This window comes from Chiloscyllium plagiosum, chromosome 5 (assembly GCF_004010195.1).
Source record: "Chiloscyllium plagiosum isolate BGI_BamShark_2017 chromosome 5, ASM401019v2, whole genome shotgun sequence".
Taxonomy (NCBI): Eukaryota; Metazoa; Chordata; class Chondrichthyes; order Orectolobiformes; family Hemiscylliidae; genus Chiloscyllium; species Chiloscyllium plagiosum.
This window is the reverse complement of record NC_057714.1, coordinates 20,566,402-20,586,658: the sequence shown is the minus strand read 5'-3', so window position 1 is coordinate 20,586,658 and position 20,257 is coordinate 20,566,402. Positions and strand designations below refer to the sequence as shown.

The following is a 20,257-nucleotide window of genomic DNA, read 5'->3' as shown; positions in this document are numbered from 1 at the left end:
AAGCATAAATGCCAGATAACTCAATTTTTTTGATATGAATTTATTTGTAAATCAATGTTCAATAAATGTCTTCATTACTGATTCAATTTGATGCTAAGAAATGATGGAAATACTCTGTGCAGGCACAGCAGGGGGAGGTAGCAGGAATATCAACATAAGTGCTCTTTCTCCAACAATTAGTTTGAAAAGTTTAAAACAAGTATGTTTACAGTCCTCATGGAAACATGGTGGGCCATCGTTTTCAACGTGAAATCATGGGATGGTGCCCATTCTTATATTCCTAGACTACACATGCTCCCAATTCCTGCACAGCCATGAAACAGTTCCAATACAGCAATTGGAAACTACCTTGCGAAAATCCAACTTGTACAATAGCTGAGTCAGCAGTCTTCAGTCAACAACGTTTGATTTAACAAAACGTCCCTGTGATATTATCAATGAAAGTTAATATGAAGAAGATATTAGGAAAAGGGACTGAAGAGCTAAATCAAAGACATAGCCTTTAAGAAGCTGAGAATCCGAGTCAGAGATGCAAAGCACAGAAACTATTCGGTCCACTCGTCCATGCCGACCAGATTTCTTAACCTCATCTTGTCCCATTTGCCAGCACTTGACCCACATCTCTATAATGACCAGCCAGATGCCTTTTAAATGCTGTAATTGTACCGGCCTCCACCACTCCCTCAGGCAGCTCATTCCATAGACGCCGCATCCTCTGCATGAAAAAAGCTGCCCCTTAGGTCCCTTTCATATCTTCCCCCTCTCACCTTAAACCTACGCCCTCAAGTTCTGGACTCCCCCCATCCCAGAGAAAAGACCTTGTCTGTTTATCCTATCCATGCCCCTCATGATTTTATAAACCTCTATAAAAGGTTAATTGGAACTCTTTCTGGGGTAGGTGGGACCTCTACAAACAGGATGATCTTCATCTGAACGAGAGGGATACCAATATGCTGGAGAGGAAAATTTGCTAATGGTCTTTGGGTGGGTTTAAACTAATTCAGCAAGGGGATGGAAACCTAAATTGTAGTTCGAGTATATAGGACGTTGACAGTAGTGAGGTCAGAACTAATGTTTCGAGGTCGCAAGAAGGCACTGGCAGGCAAGAAGGTAGTTTGAAGTGTATCTACTTCAAAACCAGGAGCATCTGCAAAAAGGTGGGTGAACTTGCAAAATGGTTGGTACCTGGGATTACGAAGTTGTGGCCATTTCAGAGACCTGGGTAGAGCAGGGACAGGAATGGTTACTGCTGGTTCTGTGATTTAGATGATTCACGAAGAACAGAGAAGATGGTAAGACAGGGGGTGGTGTGGCATTGTTGGTCAAGGACAGTATTACAGTTGCAGAAAAGACATTTGAGGACTCGTCTACAGAGGTAATATGGGCTGAGATTAGAAACAGGAGAGGTTACGGTGTTGGAGTTTTTTTTTTAAAGTATAAGCCTCCAAATAGTTCCAGACATGTCGATGAAAGGATTGCAAAGATGACCCTTGATAGGAGCGAGAGTAACAGGGCAGTTGTTTTGCGGGACTTCAACTTCCCAAATATTGACTGGAAATACTATAATTCAAGTATATTTAGATGGGTCAGTTTTTGTCCAATGTGTGCTGGAGGATTTCATGACAGTATGTAAAGAGACCAATAAGGAGCAAGGCCACATTGGATTTAGTACTGGGTAATGAACCCGGCCACGTGTTCGATTTGGAGGTAGGTGAGCATTTTGGTGATAATGACCACAATTTGATTATGTTTACTTTAGTCAAGGAAAGGGATAGGTATACATCACAGGGCAAAAGTTACAGCTGGGAAAAGGCAATTAGACAAGATTTAGGAAGCATAGGATGGGGAAGGAAACTGCAGGGGATGGGCACAATTGAAATATGGAGCTTATTCAAGGACCAGCTACTGCGGGGTCTTCGTTAAATATGTACCTATCAGGCAGGAGGAAGTTGTCAAGTGTAAAAGCCATGGTTTACAAAGGAAGTTGAATCTCTTGTCAAAAGGAAGAAGGCGGCTTATGTTATGACCATGGCTCAGTTATGGAACTTCCGAGTTACAAGTTAGCCAGGAAAGACCTAACGGAGAGCTAAGAAGAGCCAGGAGAGGACATGAGAAATCATTGGCAGATAGGATCAAAGAAAACCCTCAGGATTTATATAGGTATATCAGGAATAAAATAATGACAAGAGTAGGATTAGAGCTAATCAAAGGATAGTAATGGGAAGTTGTCCGTGGAGATAGGGGAAGCGCTAAATGAAACTTTGTCTTTTTCTAGTGTGAATACTGACAATGTAATTGAGGAGAATACAGAGATACAGGCTACGAAACTAGATAGGATGGAGGTTCACAGGGAGGTGGTGATAGCAATTGAGGAAAGTGAGAAAATAGACAAGTCCCCTGGCCTGGATGGGATTTAGCTTCGGATTCTCTGGGAAGCCAGGGAAGAGATTGCAGAGTCTTTGACTTCCATCTTTATGTCGTCATGGTCTATAGGAATAGTGCCGGAAAACTGGAGGATAGCAAGTGTTGTTCCCTTGTACAAGGGGAGTAGAGATAATCCTGGTAATTATAGACCTGTGAGCCTTACTTTGGTTCTGGGTAAAGTGTTGAAAAAGGTTATAAGAGTTAGGATTCATAATCATCTAGAAAGGAATAAGTTCACTAGGGATGGTCAACACATTTGTGAAGGGTAGGTCATGCTTCACAAACCTTACTGAGTTCTTTGAGAAGGTGATCAAACAGGTGGTTGAGGGATTAATGTTAAAAGATTAAATGGAAATATATCTCTCTGGACATTAATGTAATGGTAAAGAGTTAAATTGCACTGAGTAAACATTCTGGAAGTGGGGATGACATTCATACAGCAATGCCGATGACTCTCACTCCATTTCGATAGTCATTTGTTATTACTCCCCTACTGTCATCAAATTAAACTCTCATTCAATCTCTTCCATTCAGAAGAACAGCCCCAACCTATTCAGCCACTTCCTATAGCTCAAATCCTCCAACCTTGGCAACGTCCTTCTAAGTCTTTGCTGACCCCTTTCAGGTTTCACAACATCTTTCTGACAGAAAGGAGACCAGAATTGCACGCAATATTCCAACAGTGACAACATGACCTCCCAATTCTTATCACCAATAAAGGAAAGCATACCAAATGCCTTCTTCACTATCCCAGCTAACTTCAACTCTACTTTCAAGGAACTATGAACCTACACTCCAAGGTCACTTTCTTCAGCATCATTCTCTTGGACCCTACTATTCAGAGCATAGGTCCTGCTAAATTTGCTTTCCCAAAATGCAGCACCTCACATTTATCTAAATTAAACTCCATCTGCCACTTCTCAGCCCATTGGCTCATTTAATCAAGATCCCGTTGTAATCCGAGGTTACCTCCTTCGCTGTTCATTACACCTCTAAATTTGGTGTCATCTGCAAACTTACGAACCATACCTCCTATAATCACACAAATGTGAAAGTAGTGGACCCAGCACCGCTCCTTGTGGCGCATCACTGGTCACAGGCCTCTAGTCTAAAAAGCAACCCTTCACCACCACCTTCTGTCTTCTACCTTTGAGTCAGGTCTGTATCCAAATGGCTAGTTCTCCCTGTATTCCATGAGATCTAACCAATCTCCCTTGGGGAACCTTGTCAAATGCCTTACTGAAGTCCATATATAGCACGTCCACCACCTTGCCTTCATCAACCCTCTTTGTTACTTTAAAAAACTCAAGTTAGTGAGACATGATTTCCAGTGCACAAAGCCATGTTGACTATCCCTAATCAGTCCTTGCCTTTCCAAATACATGTAAATCCTGTCCCACAGTATTCCATCCAACAACTTGCCCACCACTGAAGTCAGGCTCACCAATCTCATTCCCTTGCTTTTCCTTACCATCTATCTTCTTAAGAGGAGGAGAGAGATTCTGGGAGGGAATCACAGAGCTAAAGGCCCAAGCATGGCTGGTTGCAGTGGACTGATTAACACTGAAGACCTAAATTGGAGACTTCTGGGAGCTGCAGAAGGTGGTGAGAGATCTTGGACAATTTGGAGATGGGCCATCAATGGGCACAGAGGAATGAGGAATGAAAAGGCAGGCAAAGGGAGTAGTTTAGCTTGGGAAACTTCAGCATGGATGAGTTTGACTGAAGGGTTTGTTTCCCTGCGATTTGACTCTATAGTGAAATACTGAGGTTAAAACAGATTGGAAAATGGGTCCTTAAAGAGGGTTGAAATATTTTTCCAAGTCTATCCCATATTGCTACCTCTTACAAAAAAAAAAGTTTGTTTAACATATTCTGTATATTTTTCAGAAACAGTCATGAAAAATGTATTCAAACAATACTGGAAAACTCAGCAGATCTCGATAGGGACGGAACTAACATTTTGAGTCTGGTGTTACTTCTGCAGCTCGGAATTACTCACTCAAAACATTGAACATATCTCTGTCCATTGATGGTGAGTTCCTCCAGCATTCTGCTTTTGTTTTCAATATTTTGTTTTCATATGAAAATTGTACATGACATTCTGAATGATTGTCATTTGTCAACCTCCATAAAACAATAAGATTTAGTTAACAGTCTGTCAAAATAGTTTCAGTCCAAATCATTGATTGGAAGTAAAATGGAAATCTACTTTTCAAAACTGAAAAGATGCTGTAAATAACTGAATGACGTGGAAAATTAACAGACACTGTTTACAAAGATCTGTCTGCAATCAGATAGCTCAAAACTCCAGTATACTGACCATCAACCTCAATTTCCAAAAATATATTATTTGGAAAAAGCTCCATGCCAAGAGCCAAACACACAAAATTTACCTTGCACCTTCTTCAAAAAAAAAGGTACATATTAAGAGTTTCTGGGATAAATTGTACAAGATATGATTTGGAGGTTACATTGTACTTTGCTCAAAAACTGCATGAATTTATGTAAAACTCCGTTATCTCACTTTTTAGATTAGAATCAATCTAAACATCATGGCATAGACAGAGAACGCAGGGGCCAACACCTTCAACATATTGTCTAGCTATCACCATTGTTAACAGTTAACCAGAGAATGCAACTTTTTAAAAAAATGTTTTGTGATTTACACATGAAAGTGAAACTATCACTGTATTCTAGCAGATGAAAGGCTTAACAGACAATCAATTTTTCAATGTATAATTTCAGTTACATCACACTGTAAATTTTTGCTATAAATTCTGTGTTAGGATTGAGCCCTCCACTATCACCCGATGAAGGAGCGTCGCTCCGAAAGCTAGTGTGCTTCAAATTAAACCTGTTGGATTATAACCTGGTGTCGTGTGATTTTTAACTTTGTACAATATAGATATTCAAGGGGGTTTGAGGATGAAAAATACTTTCTTTCAACACCAAATTTATTCTGTGATGCTTTCTTAAAATTTCTACACTTTCAATACTCTTCTGGAAGGGTTAAAAAGCTGAACAAATAAATTCCCTTTAATAAACAGGATTATCTAGGTATTTCTCAAAAAAAAGGAAATTAGCATTTAAATCCAGTGATCATCATACAAGGAATGAAACCATGTCGTAATAAAATAAAATGTGTAGGTAGGTGTGAAGAATAACTAGTTTATACCAGAACTAATTTGGCAATAGTTGACAGTTATTTAAAATAAAAACATTGAACCAATCTCAGAACAGATTTTTAAATACCTTATTGCTGATCAAAAATATTCCTTTCAGCCGTCACAGGTTTAAGTTCTTCTGATCTTCTGTCACAGCTACTTTTAAATATGTAGTTGAGGAGTAGTTTCTCCCAAGTCAGTCCCTTGAATGATGATTGTCTACTAAAGTCTTTGCAGAAAAATAACAACATTCTCTACATTTCTCTGACACAGGGAACATGATATGGGTATGAGTCAGTCATTGCCTGGTTATGTTGCTTGCTTCTAAATATACTGATGGTTGTATCACATTCCAATAACTGAAAGATCAAATATATTTAAAAACATTCTTTCAAAACTATGCCAGTACCAACTCCATTAAGTTTCATAGCTGTTTTCTTTTCCCAGTTTTGCTTCTCTAATAAAGCTATGGGGAGAGATTGAACAAACTTGGTTCGTATTTAATTGAACCTCAGGGGCTGAGGGGGTGACTAGACAAGTTTACAAAATTATTAGAAATATCAATTACTAGAGGACGCAGGTTTCAAGTAAAAGGAGCTAAGTTGAAAGGAGGTGCGAGAGGGAATTTTCTTTTTCGCACAGAGGGGGATAAGTGCCTGGAATGCACTCCCAGAGGTGGTGGTGGAGGAGGCGATTACAATCGCAACATTTAAAAAGTATCTTGACAGATACATGAACAGGCAGGGAATGGAGGCGTACAGATAACAGGGAGGCAAAAGATTTTTAGTTTAGAAAGGCATCACATGTCAGAATCAGAGTTGTACAGCACGGAAAAAAACCCGTCAATCCAACTCGCCCGCACTGATCAGATACCATAAAATTAATCCAGTCCTATTTGCCAGCATTTGGCAATATCTCCTCCAAACCCCTTATGTACCCATTCGGATGTCTTTTAAAATGTTTCAATTGTACCAGCCTCCACCACTTCAAAAGTTGGCCCTTAGATCCCTTTTCTATCTTTCCCCTCTCACCCGAACTTATGCTCTCTAGTCCCCTACCCAAGGAAGGTGATCCTATTCATGCTCATGATTTTATAAACCTCTACGGTCATCCCTCCAACTCTGATGCTTGACGGCACAGGCTTGGCTGGCCGAGCGGCTGGTTTCTGTACTGTACTGTTCTTTATTTATCACACAGCCCAGTCACACATTGTGGACCAGACCAGCTCCTCCAAAGTACATAATGGAGATAGCCAAACTCTTACTTTTTAAAAAAAGGCACGTGTAAGGCACGGTGTTCCAGATAGGATTCAAATTTGTCCCTAAGCTTTAATCAAAATACACTATGCTTATAACACAGCTAAAATATAACAAAAGGAAGAATTGGCAGAACTTTATGGAAATACTTAATAAGATAACATATCATTCAACCACTAATCAAACGGTTCCAAAAAGACAGCATCCCATAAATGTACCATTGGCAAAGGCAATTCAACAGCACTGTCACACATGCTGTCTCTCCAGTCCAGAAAGAAAGGCAAAAGAAATAATCTAGCCTTTCGATTTAAGAGGAAGAGTCTTGCTCAGACTTCATTTCAGCAGTACAGAACTCAAGTTTTTAGCTCCAACAGCCAACAGAAATCATCTTCTCAACAATTTGAAAGCAACACTGAAGTCATTCCTGGGTCTGTGTGGGCCCTGACCCTGCCCACTCAATTGTATTACCATAGAGAACAAAAACAGGGAGAACTTCGCAGTGAGGAGGTTTTGACCAGTTGGGGAAATGGGCCACGAAATGACAAATGGAGTTCAATATAGAAAGGTTTGAGGTTTTGCATTTGGGAAGGTAAATCAAGGAAGGAGTTTCATGATGAATGGTCAGGCCTTAGAGTGAAGTGAAATAGAGGGATCTTGGGAGTTCCACAGTTCTTTGGAAGTGGAGTCACACAGACAGGGCAGTGAAAGCGGCTTTTGGCTTAATAGGCTTCAGTCAGGACACTGAGTATGGAAGTTGGGAAGTTATGTTACAAATGTACAGGACGTTAGTGAGGCCACATTTGGAATATTGCACTCAGTTTTGGTCATCCTGCTATAGTAAGGATGTTATTAAACTGGAAAGAGTGCAGAAGAAATTTCTAAGGATGTTACCATGACTCAACGGACGGAGTTATAGGAAGAGGTTGGACAGGTTAGGACTTTGTCCTTTAGAACATAGGATACTGAGGGGGGAACCTTACAGAATTTTTATAAGATTGAGAGGCATGGATAGGGTGAATGCACTCAGTCTTTTTTCCCCCCCAGAGTTGGGAAATTGAGGACTAGAGGGCACCAATTTAAAGGTACAAGGGAAAAGAACAAATGGGAACCTGAGGGGCAATTTGTTTTTGACAGAGTGTGGTACACATCTGGAGTGATCTGCCAGCAGAAGTGGTTAAGGTGGGTACATTGTGATGATGCTGCTCCTTTAACAAGGTTAGGTATTCTTAGTTTCTTTTTTCAGAAGGTTCATAAACGCATAGATTCCAGAATGTCTGGGCCCATCTACTTGAAAAAGCTTCTGTTTTTAAAGCAAACACTTGAACGGGGAGTGGCCAGTTCTCCCAGCTCTGCTTTTCTCTGGTTTGGTCTGATTTGATCAAGCAGTTGGTTTTTGAGGCTGGTCAGAGAAAAAGCTACATTGAAGGTGTTCCATGCTGAATCTCTCTGCCATCTCTCAATCTCCTGTAAGACGCTGGGTTTGATTTTACCTTTTTTGCCAAGGTATGTTTATGGAGATTGTTGCAGGAATTTGGAACAGCATCATTAAACTGCAATGTAGTCAACTGGGTTTTCAAATCGTTATGTTTCTATAAATGTAGTTTTCATTTGTTCATGCATAAATAAATTGTTTTGTTTGGAACAGAGCAGTTGGGCCAGCTGCATCACTCCTGGTACATACACATTTCACCTGTTTGAAACAACTATAGAAGTTAGGATCCGTGCTACTTTCTTGAAATGCTTGAGGGGTCTGGCCTGGTCCATAACACCAATGACAACATTTAAAAGGCATTTGGACAAACACGTTGATAGGAGATGTTTACAAGGATATGGACAAAGTGCAGGGAAATAGAGTTAGCATGGATGGACATTCTGGTCAGCACAGACCAGTTTAGGCTGAAGGACCTGTCTCTATGTTATAGGACCGTATGAGGACTATATGACACCAAGTAAAATCTGTTTACCAACTGTCTACCTGAAGGAGACATTTCAGCACCACTGTGATAACACCCCTTTGCAAGGGAAACAAGACAAAATGCATGTTTAAAGGCACAGTATTGTGACATATGACTGAACTTTCACCTCAAATCCAATTCATTTGCTTGTTGCTCATAACCCTATCTTCCTCCAGGGATTAAAACAAAAACATTGATTTATTACAGCCTTATATATACTTGACAATTGAGCACCCATAACCTTTTAGGGTGGTGAATTCAAACCTTGCAACCTTAACTGAAGATATTTCTCCTCATCTCAGTCCTAAGTGATTGGCCTGTTATATTGAAATTGTGATCACACTGTTCCAGATTCCCCCAGCTCCCCTCCCCAAACCCAGAGTTTATTAATAACTGGGAATCTTATTTCAACACAATCTCCTCTCATTCTAAGCTCCAAACAAACAGTTATAGGCCCAACTTACTCAGCTTTGCATCGCAGGGCAACTCCCTCTTCACAGGCCTTTGCTGAGCGACTTCAAATACAAATATACTGTTTCTTAAATATGGAGATCAAAACAACATAGTACTCCAGGTATTGTTTCACCAAAGCCTGGTACAACTGGAACACAATTTCTTAATTTTTGTAATCCAGTTGCCTTGCAAGAAAAGTCAACATGTCATTTGCCTTCAAACAACTTGCTGTATCTACACACTTTGTCTATTCTAGGAGTACACCAATTTCTCCCTGATCATCAATTATTGGTTTCAAACTTGCTTAGAAACATTCCACTTTTGTGTTTACTACTGAAGCACACTATACTCCATTGCCACTTTGTTGCCGATTTAGTCAATCTGTCTTTATATCTTTGTAGTTTCGTCAGTGCTCCTCACAGCTTGCATTCCTATCTGACTTTATAGCATCGGAAAACTTTAAGCTTAAAGCACAGAGATTAGTCAGGAATAGTTATTTACAATCTATAGGATCCCAGCACTGATTGTTGTACATTCTACAAGTTGAATGCACACATTGAAAATGCTCCTAACCATTCATCAAACCTCTATTCAATTTACTACCCCAATCTCATTTACCCTGTCGGGTAACAGAGATCAGTGTCTTTTGGAAATCCAAGCATACACAGCTACTCTTTATCTTTCTCTATGAATGCTGCCAAGCCCGCTGAGTTTCTCCAACATTTTCTGTTTTTATTTTGAATTTTGAGTATGTACCATATTTTGCTATTAATTACAATGTTATTAATTTTCCATTACTAACCTTTTTTTCACCTTCCAAAAACTATAGTAAACTTGTCAGATATGAGCCACTTTCATGAAGCACATGGTGTCTTCATTTGATCGCACATGAATTCCTAAATACATTAAGACATTCTTTTGACACCAAAAGCAACATTTGTTTATTGTGTACCATGTGATGGTTATGCACCTTTTCGCCCCACAGGCCCCAATTATTTTGTAATGTGGGGAATTTCCAATGCCTGAAATCTTCTCAAAGTCTTCTAAGTAGCTCAGTGGTGAGCACTGCTGCCTCACAGCACCACAGACCCAGGTTCGATTCTACCCTTGGGCAACTGTCAGTGTTGAGTTTGTACGGGTGTACTCCAGGTGCTCCAATTTCCGCCCATAGTCCAAAGACATCCATGTAGCCTGGATTTTCCATGCTAAATTGCACATAATGTCCAGGGATATGAAGTCCAACTGGATTATTAGATTAGCTTCCCAACAATAGAGAAACAGGCCCTTCGATCCAACAAATCCACACCAACTCTCCGAAGAGTAACCCATCCAGACCCATTCCCCTATATTTACCCTGACTAATGCACCGAACGCTACTGGCAATTTAGCATGGCCAATTCACCTGGCCTGCACAACTTTGGACTGTGGGAGGAAACTGGAGCACCCGGTGGAAACCCACGCAGACATGGGGAAAAGAAAAAGTGCAAACCCCACACAGTCACACGAGGCTGGAGTCGAATCCAGGTCCCTGGCGTTGTGAGGCAGCAGTGATTAGATTAGATTACTTAGTGTGGAAACAGGCCCTTCGGCCCAACAAGTCCACACTGCCCCGCCGAAGCGCAACCCACCCATATCCCTACATCTACCCCTTACCTAACACTACGGGCAATTAAGCATGGCCAATTCACCTGACCTGCACATCATTGGACTGTGGGAGGAAACCGGAGCACCCGGAGGAAACCCACGCAGACACGGGCAGAATGTGCAAACCCCACACAGTCGCCTGAGGCGGGAATTGAACCCGGGTCTCTGGCACTGAGGCAGCAGTGCTAACCACTGAGCTACCATGCCGCCCCTGGGCATTATCCTTGGAAAATACAGCTACATGGGGTGGGGGACTCCTGGGTGGGATGTTCTTCAGAGGGTCAGTGTGAACTCAGTGGGCTGATGGCCTGCTTCCACACTGTAGGGAATCTATGATTCTACGAGTTCAAAATATCTGTGCATAATTGGTTTCAAAAGGAATGCACCACATATTCACTGCCCGAATCCTCTCACATTGCCTCCTCTCTATGATGAATATGTTTGGCTTGTCTCACCACAACATAATAGCTCAGATTTTGATTTCAGAGCAGCAAGCAAATTTGCATGCACCATTTACTGTTGTTCCAAAGGAGTTAACAAAAACCACTGTACCTATTTAAACTTTTGTTTTGTCCTGTGATTAGTCTTTGATAAATGACTGCAACAGAAACCTAACCTTTAACTGATGCACAACAGTAACAATTTCAGATTTTTTTCCCCTCACCTGGAAGATTACTATTATTTCAAATAACTTCCATAATTTTCACCCTTCTTATATTCAGATGTTCAGGTCACATACAAATACAGCTCACCACTTTTTGGAATCCTACTGCTGTTGGCTAATAAGTGGCCAAGAAGTTGTTTAAAATGTGCAAAGACACTTTCTCCCCAGTAATTTTTCAAATAACTTCAAGGTTTTCAGTTTGACAAAGACAAAGTTCAACATTTTCTATTCTGTGACATTACTTCATCTTAATACTGCATTTATTTCTGTTTATGACAGGAACTGAAATTTCCCAGCACAGGATGACTTTCAGAATTACTTTCCTTGATATTATCAGTCACGACCTTCGTATTAAATGACTTTCACTATTTTATTAACCAGAGTGACAGCCCCTGTTGTTTAAAATAGCTTGCTATATAAATCATGGGGACGTGCTTTGATTTCCTGCTACAATCTCTTGATGAGAGTACAGCCCTCCCTCAGGAGAGCGCTAAAATCAACTTCAAGTTTAACGATGACCACTGATCTAAACACACACTGGTGAATCGCCAAATGTTCTGGCTTTGTGCTTTCAAAGATGTTCAACAATTTACTTCAACCTGAGAATAGATTCAACAATTCCAACCACTCCATATCAGGCACCTTGTGTCATCACTATCCATCCAAGTACCGCTATCAGCCAAACCACTTTGAAAATATAAACTTCAAAAGAAAAAGTAATCAAATTCCATTTTACCCCACACCGAACTGAACTAGTTCAAACAAACAAAAGAACTGCTGACCTGGTAATTGAAACAAAACCAGAATCTGCATCTGACTGATTTCCGCACTTCTACCTTCTCTTCCCTTCACAACAATAAAGACCCCTTGATCCTCACTTTCTACCTGACCAATCTTCACATCCAAAGGGTCATAAGCTGCTGTTTCTGCCACTTCCAGCAGGAAATCACCAGCAGACATATTCCTGCCCCCACCTTTGCCAAGATTCCAAAGGAATCATTCCTCCTGTGAAATCCTGGGTCCTTTATTACCCCACTCCATGGCACCTTCCCATGCAAATCACACAAGATCCAACGGTTACCTATTTAATGCCTCCCTCACACTCCAAGCACTCAGACATACCCTCCAGGTAAAGCAGTGATTTACCTATTGTATTCATTGCTCTACAGTGGGGAGATTAGACAGTTGCTAGGTGATTGCTTTGTAGTACACCTACATTCTGTCTGCAAAGATGACCTCGAGTTTCCATTTGCCTACCACTTTAGCACAGTGTTCCCATGTCAACATGGGTGTCTCAGATTTGCTATAGGCTTCACCTAAGGTCAGCACAAGCTGGAGGAACAGCATCTCATTTGCCACTTGGAAACTCTGTGGCCATCAAGATTCTAATTAAAGTTTAAACCATTTTAGAGCCTGAAAATTTCCTTTCATGTCTTTTACACTGTAACTCGCCCAAAATTCCAGTCAGGACATGGGCTGTTTGTTTTTAGCACATTTAATCGGTTTTCCCCTTTTCAAATGACCCCCATTAATCACCTGTCGAGGTTTTATTCTTCCCTGGCTTACTTTGAACAGTTTATTCTGAAGAAGAGTTATTGGATTCAAAATATTAACTCTGCTTTCTCTCCACAGATGCTGCTCCACCTGCAGAATTTCTCCAGTAATTTGTGTTTTAGTTCAAACAACACAAATCACATGAAAATATCTACACAAGAAAAAGCAAAAATCTCAGGTTTTTTTTGAAAATTAAGTGTTTCTATCTTTATAGAGTGAAATAAAATGTTGGAAAATATAGCCAAACAAGATGGAATGTCTTAGAATGCCAACTGTCTTTACAAATCGCTCCTCAGCCATTATTTTAACGACGATGCATCTCCAAACCATTTATTTTTACTTATAGTCACAACAATAAGGCTGGAGAGAAGTAACACTGTGTGCACACACATATATACATACAAAAATCACTGGGACCAACGTAAATGTCCGCCTCTACAACGACTGATATTTCTTCCAAACAGAACCACCCAAGCAATATTGTTATGGTACCAATAATTATCAGAAAACAAATAGATCACAGATTACCTAAACTGAAAGACACTTGGTATCAGCAACAAAGCAATTTTTCCAATCTGCGTTCAAATTCTACAATTGAGCCGCGCGCACACTAGCGAGCCAGGGGGTAGAAGAGAAAGAAGAGACACAGCGAGATCGAAGGAAAAAGGGAGAAACTTTGACATCAGAGATGGACACAGTAGATGCTCATGCTGCTTAAAAGAGAATGAATTCCTCCAAGATACTCTGGTCGCAGTGTCAGAGGTACTGGGCATTACATACTGCCCGTATCAGAATCAGAGTTGTCGGAACTTGACCCAAGCTGAAAATGTGTTGCTGGAAAAGCGCAGGTCAGGCAGCATCCAAGGAACAGGAGAATCGACATTTCGGGCATAAGCCCTTCTTCAGGAATGAAGCCCTTCCTGAAGAAGGGCTTATGCCCAAAACGTCGATTCTCCTGTTCCTTGAATGCTGCCTGACCTGCTGCGCTTTTCCAGCAACACATTTTCAGCTCTGATCTCCAGCATCTGCAGTCCTCACTTTCTCCTCGGAACTTGACCCAATGCTATAATGCCCCGGGAGGAATTATAAACAGAAATCCCCCCCAAATTCAAAAGGGGTGGAATATAGTGACAGGGTCAGCTAGGTTAGAATACAAGTTCACTGATTAGACCTGGATTAACAGACCTAATCAAGGAGCCCTAGCTGACAAAAAACCCACCAGTATTCATGCTGACAGCTGGCTTTGAGGGAGTTAAAGCTGTGTCAAGGACTCTATGTAAATTAAGGGTGACTTGATAATAGGAAACCAGCGTCTGCAGCATTCAATTAAGAGCTTAAAAAACGTTTATTATGGCACATACCTTCCGTTCAGGATCTTGCTTCTCCTCCAACCTATTGAAAAGTTACACAGTGTTAGCAAAATCATACATGAATTACACACTGCATTTGTCAGTTAAATTGGATTCTTATTAATGCTATAAATGCAGTAAGAGAAAAGGATTTAGCACTTGGCAACATGTTCACCAATGTGGTTTAGATACCATATTCAGAGCCACAAAGGCAAAAGCAGAAATTGCTGGAGAAACTCAGCACATCTGGCCAACATCTGATGAGAGAAAACAGTTCACAATGAATCCAGTGATCCTTCTTTCTCTCCACAGATGCTGCTAGACCTGCTGAATTTCTCCAGTAATTTCTGCTTTTGTTTGAGCTCTGAGGCTCTTATTTTATAATAAACAATTTAGCCGTAGCGAATCTTCCACGAAACGTTTTAAAACAGAACACAACACATTTATATGCAGCATGAACTATTTTACAAAATCCATGCAACATTTGATTTTCCTTTTCTTTATTGATAGCTGCAAATCTGTCATTTATTTGGGTTTCAAAATAGAACGTGTTCTTCAACAAGTAACAAAAGACCTGAGTTAATGAATTAGACTGCACAACATTGAATATCAGATTTAAAAATGTTTAGCCTTGCTTAAGGGAGGAGGATAAGGGAGCACATAAGAAAATCCGTACCAAGAGGTCATTTTGACTGATTTTGCAGAAATGCAGTCTTCTAATCAGTTGTTTCAGAAATCAATAGCTACTGCTACATTCTCGACACCCCAAATTCTACTCATCTCATTGAGTCATAGACTCCTAGAGATGTACAGCACAGAAAGAGACCCTTTGGTCCAACTAGATATGCCGACCAGATATCCTAACCTAAACTAGTCCCATTTGCCAGCACTTGGCCCACATTCCTCCAACCCATTCTATTCATATACCCATCCAGATGGGTTTTAAATGTTGCAATTGCACCAGCCACCATTGTCTCTGGCAGTTCATTCCAAATACGCATCACCCACTGCGTGAAAAAGTTGTTCCTTGGTCTCTTTTATATCTTTCCCCTCTCACCCTAAACCTATGCCCTCTAGTTCTGGACTCCCCAACCCCAGGGAAAAGACTTTGTCTATTTATCCTATCCATGCCCCTTTTATTAACCTCTATAAGGTCACCCCGCAGCCTCCGACACTCCAGGGAAAACAACCCCAGCCTATTCAGCCTCTCCCTATAGCACAAACCCTCCAACGCTGTCAACATCTTCGTAAATCTTTTCTGAATCCTTTCAAGTTTCACAACATCTTTCCGATAGGAAGGAGACCAGAATTGCACGCAATATTCCAACAGTGGCCTAACCAATCTCCTGTACAGCCACAACATGACCTTCCAACTCCTGTACTCAATGCTCTGACCAATCAAGGAAAGCATACCAAACACCTTCTTCACTATCCTATCTACCTGCAACTCCCCTTTCAAGGAGTTATGAACCAACACTCCAAGGTCTCTTGGTTCAGAAACACTCCCTAGGACCTTACCATTAAGTAGATGGGTCCCGCCCTGATTTGCTTTCCCAAAATCCAGCACCACGCATTTATCCAAATTAAACTCCATCTGCCACTCCTCAGCCCATTGGCTCATCTGATCAAGATCCCATTGTAATCAGAGGTAACCCTCTTCACTATCCACTACCCCTTCAATTTTGGTGTCATCTGCAAACTTATTAAAGGATACCTCCAATGTTCATATCCAAGTCATTTATATAAATGACAAAAAAAAGTGGTGGACCCAGCACAGATCCTTGTGGCACACCACTGATCACAGGCCTCCAGTCTCAAGAGCAACCCTCCACAACCACTCTGTCTTCCATCTTCGAGCCAGCTCTGTATCCAAAAGGATAATTCTCCCTGTATTCCATGAGATGTAATCTTGCTCAGCAGTCTCCCACAAAGAACCTTGTCGAATGCCTTACTGACGTCCACATAGATCACATCCACTGCTCTGCCCTCAATCTTCCTTGTTAATTCTTCAAAAAACTCAGTCAAGTTTGAGAGATATGATTTCCCACGCAGAAAGCCATGCCGACTATCCCTAATCAGTCCTTGCCTTTCCAAATACATGTAAATCCTGTCCAACAGGATTCCCTCCAACAGCTTGCCCGCCACTGACATCAGGCTCACTGGTCTACAGTTCCCTGGCTTTCCCTTGCCCTCTTTCTTAATGCACCACATTAGCCAACCTCCTGTTTTCCAGCACCTCACCTGTGACTATTGATGATACAAACATCTCAGCAAGGGGCAGAGCAATCACTTCCCTACTTTCCCCACAGAGTTCTAGGGTACATGTGATGAGATCCTGGGGATTTATCCACTTATGCATTTCAAGAAATCCAGCACCTCCTCTTCTGTAATATAGACATTTTTCAAGATTTTTCAAGATTTTTCAAGATCTATCTCCCTACATTCTATATATTCCATGTCCTCTGCCACAGTAACACTGATGCAAAATACTAATTTACTATCGCCCCCATCTCCTGCAGTTTCACACGTAGGCTGCCTAGCTGGTCTTTGAAGGGCCCTATTCTCTCCCTAGTTACCCTTTTGTCCTTAATATATTCATAAAATAACTTTGGATTCTCCTTAACCCTATTTGCTGAAGCTATGTCTAATTTGTGCCCTCCTGATTTCCCTCTTAAGTATACTTCTACTGCCTTTCTACTCTAAGGATTCTCTTGATCTCTTCTGTCTATATCTGCCATACTCCTCCTTTTTCTAATCAAAACTGCAATTTCTCATCATCCAGCATTCTTTTCACCCTAATGGAAATATACTGTCTCTGCACTCTTGTTAACTCATTTCTGAAGACTTCCCATTTGTCAGTTATACCCTTACCTGCAAACATCTGCCCCCAATCAGCTTTAGTTGTTGCCTAATATCATCAAAATTAGCCTTCCTCCAATTTAGAACTTTTATATCTGGTCTATCCTTTTCCATCACTATTTTAAAACTAATTATGGTCGTTGGCCCCAAAGTGCTCCCCCACTGACACCTCAGTCACCTGCTCTGCCTTATTTCCCAAGAGTAGGTCAAGTTTTGCACCTTCTCTAATAGGTACATCCACATCCCAAAGCAAAAAAGTTAAAAGTTCAGAAAGTTAAAATCCCCTTCCATAACCATCCTATTATTCTTACAGATAATGGAGATCTCCTTACAAATTTGTTTCTCAATCTCCCACTGACTATTGAGGGGAGCGGGGGGGTCTATAATACAATCCCTATAAGGTGATCATCCCTTTCTTACCTTTTCAGTTTACCCAACTAACTCTGCTGGATGTATTCCCAGGAATATCCTCCCTAAGTACAGCAGTATTACTATCCCTTATCAAAAAGGCGACACCCCCTCCTCTTGATTTCCCCCCCCCCCCCCATCCTTCCTATAGCATTTGTATCCTTGAACATTAAGCGGTCAGTCCTGTTCATCCCTGAGCAATGTCTCTGTAATTGCTATGATATCCCAGTCCCTAACCATGCCCTGAGTTCACCTGCCTTCCCTGTTTGGTCTCTTACATTGAAATAAATGCAGTGTAATTTATCAGTCCTAACTCGTTTTCTGCTTTGTTCCTGCCTGCCCTGACTGTTTGACTCGCTCTTTTTCCAACTGTACCAGTCTCAGATTGATCTCTTTCCTCACTACCTCCCTGGGTCCCAGCGCCAACCCAACCTCCACCTTACTAGTTTACATCCTGCTGAGCAGCTCGAGCAAATCTCAATGCCAGTATATTTGTCCCCTTCCAATTCAGGTGCTATCCGTCCTTCCTTGTACAGGTCACTTCTACCCCTGAAGAAATTCCAGTGATGCAAAAAATGCAAACCCTTCTCCCTGCACCAGCTCCCCACGCATTCATCTGCGCTATCTTCCCATTCCTACCCACACTAGCTCGTAGCCCCAGGAGTAACTCTGATAATACTATCCTAGAGGACCTCCTTTTTAAATTTCCGCCCAGCTTCCTATAGGCTCCCTTCACAATCTGCGCTTTTCCCTTCATATGTCATTGTACACATTGGAACCAGTGACCTCCTGCTGGTCCTTCTCCCCTTCAAGAGCATTCTGCACTCTCCGATATCCTTGATTCTGGCACCAAGGAGGCAATACACCATTCTGAGTTTTTGCTGCTGGCCGCAGAAAGGTCTGTCCATGCCTCTAGAGAGTCCTCTATCAAAATCAATCGCTTAGAATCTGACATACCTTGCATTACAGTAGAGCCTGTCTCAATACCAGAAACTTGGCTGATCGCGCTACATTCCCCTGAGAGTCCGTCACCCCATCACGTTTTCCAAAACTACATACTTGTTTGAAATGGGGAAGCCACAGAAGACCCCAGCACTACCTGCCCACCTCGTGCCCCCAGCTTTGCTTGAGGTAATCCATTTACCTGACTGTATCATTGGTTTTTCTCCTTTCCCATAACTGCCATCACACAACTTACTCTTGTAAATTCCTTATTGCCTCTAACTGCTCTCCAAACGATCAATGCACTCTGATAGGATTCGCAACCAAAACACACTTCCTGCAGATATAATTCATTAGTAAGTGAAAACTCTTCCTAAACTCCCACATCCGACAGGAAGAACACATCACCCTACAAAAGGCCATCATTTGCTCCTTCACAATCTACAGACCCACAAAAACAATGCTGTAAAAAAAAGGTCTTCCGGCTATCTTAATACTTACAGTTTAGATTTCTAAAATGTAATCAAGGAACAGATTTCAATGAAATATACTCACTACTGTAGACTTAGAGCAAGGTTACATGTTAAAAACTATGCTCTTGTCTGTTCTCGTGCTGTGAGCTGTCCCACACAGGTTCCTTCAAGGTCAGTGTGAATTTCGCTGTTTGTTAACTTATACTCGACGCACCCTGATATCCAGGGATACACGAATTCAAAAACAGCAAAGGCAGTAACTGTGCAGATTCACTGCTGTGTCAGTTAGCAGTGTAGGTTTCTTTCTCTGTCTCCCCACAATGACAAAGTGCTCACTGCCTTTTGTCTGTCTTCCTCCTTTTAAAACTGCCGTTATTTGACTATTTTACCCCCAAAGTTCCAAAACAATGCAACAGCTTACAAGACAGTAATTGCTGCTCCTGGAATTCGAGGAAATCACTTACAACACCTGAAACACCTTATAAAGGAAAAAAAAAGGGAGCAGCTCTTACAGCCACAACTTTTTCCCATCCTCCATCTTGGATACAATTCAAAAAAGTTCTTTTCCCCCATCTAGACTCAGGGATTACATATGGTCTACCTGTCTTCTGTAGAAGGGGGAGGTTCCCTCAGAAAAGGGAGAAGTCACTGCAACAATCTCACAAATTCAGGTTGAACACCTCGTGGAAGCCCAGTCAGGGACAAAACAGAAAGACAGATACAGAAAGGAGAATGCCCAACTGAGTGTAACAGATAAAAACCTAACATTTAATTGACAAACAACTGGTAGTATAGGAAGGTAATTACAGGATACCAGATAGGACAGAAACCAAATAATTAGTACCATGACTTTTGAGGACATCAGGGTGGGGAGGCTACAGTAAACAGAACAAAGGAGTTATGATGTGGCCTGACATGGGAGAGGATGTGCACTACGCTATGGAAAACTGTCTGTTCTATGCTCAAAACATCACGATCAGTAAACCGGGGGGGGGGGGGGGGGGGACACGTTCAGGCATATACGACCAGTGAATGGAGACCGGAAAGCTTACGGACTGATTATGTGGGATCACCAACCTCGTGCAGGGGTGAATTCAAATACATCTTGG

At 41.4% G+C, this 20,257-nt stretch overlaps 1 protein-coding gene across 1 annotated transcript in view; it reads right to left on the bottom strand.

Annotated features, from left to right (window-relative positions):
* The window catches only part of retreg1 (reticulophagy regulator 1), an 81,179-nt gene that overhangs the window by 48,489 nt on the left and 12,433 nt on the right, over positions 1 to 20,257 (bottom strand). The window contains exon 3 of the mRNA XM_043689682.1: positions 14,479 to 14,509. Within this exon, the coding sequence (XP_043545617.1) occupies positions 14,479 to 14,509 (31 nt within the window). The remainder of the gene's footprint in view (positions 1 to 14,478; positions 14,510 to 20,257) is intronic.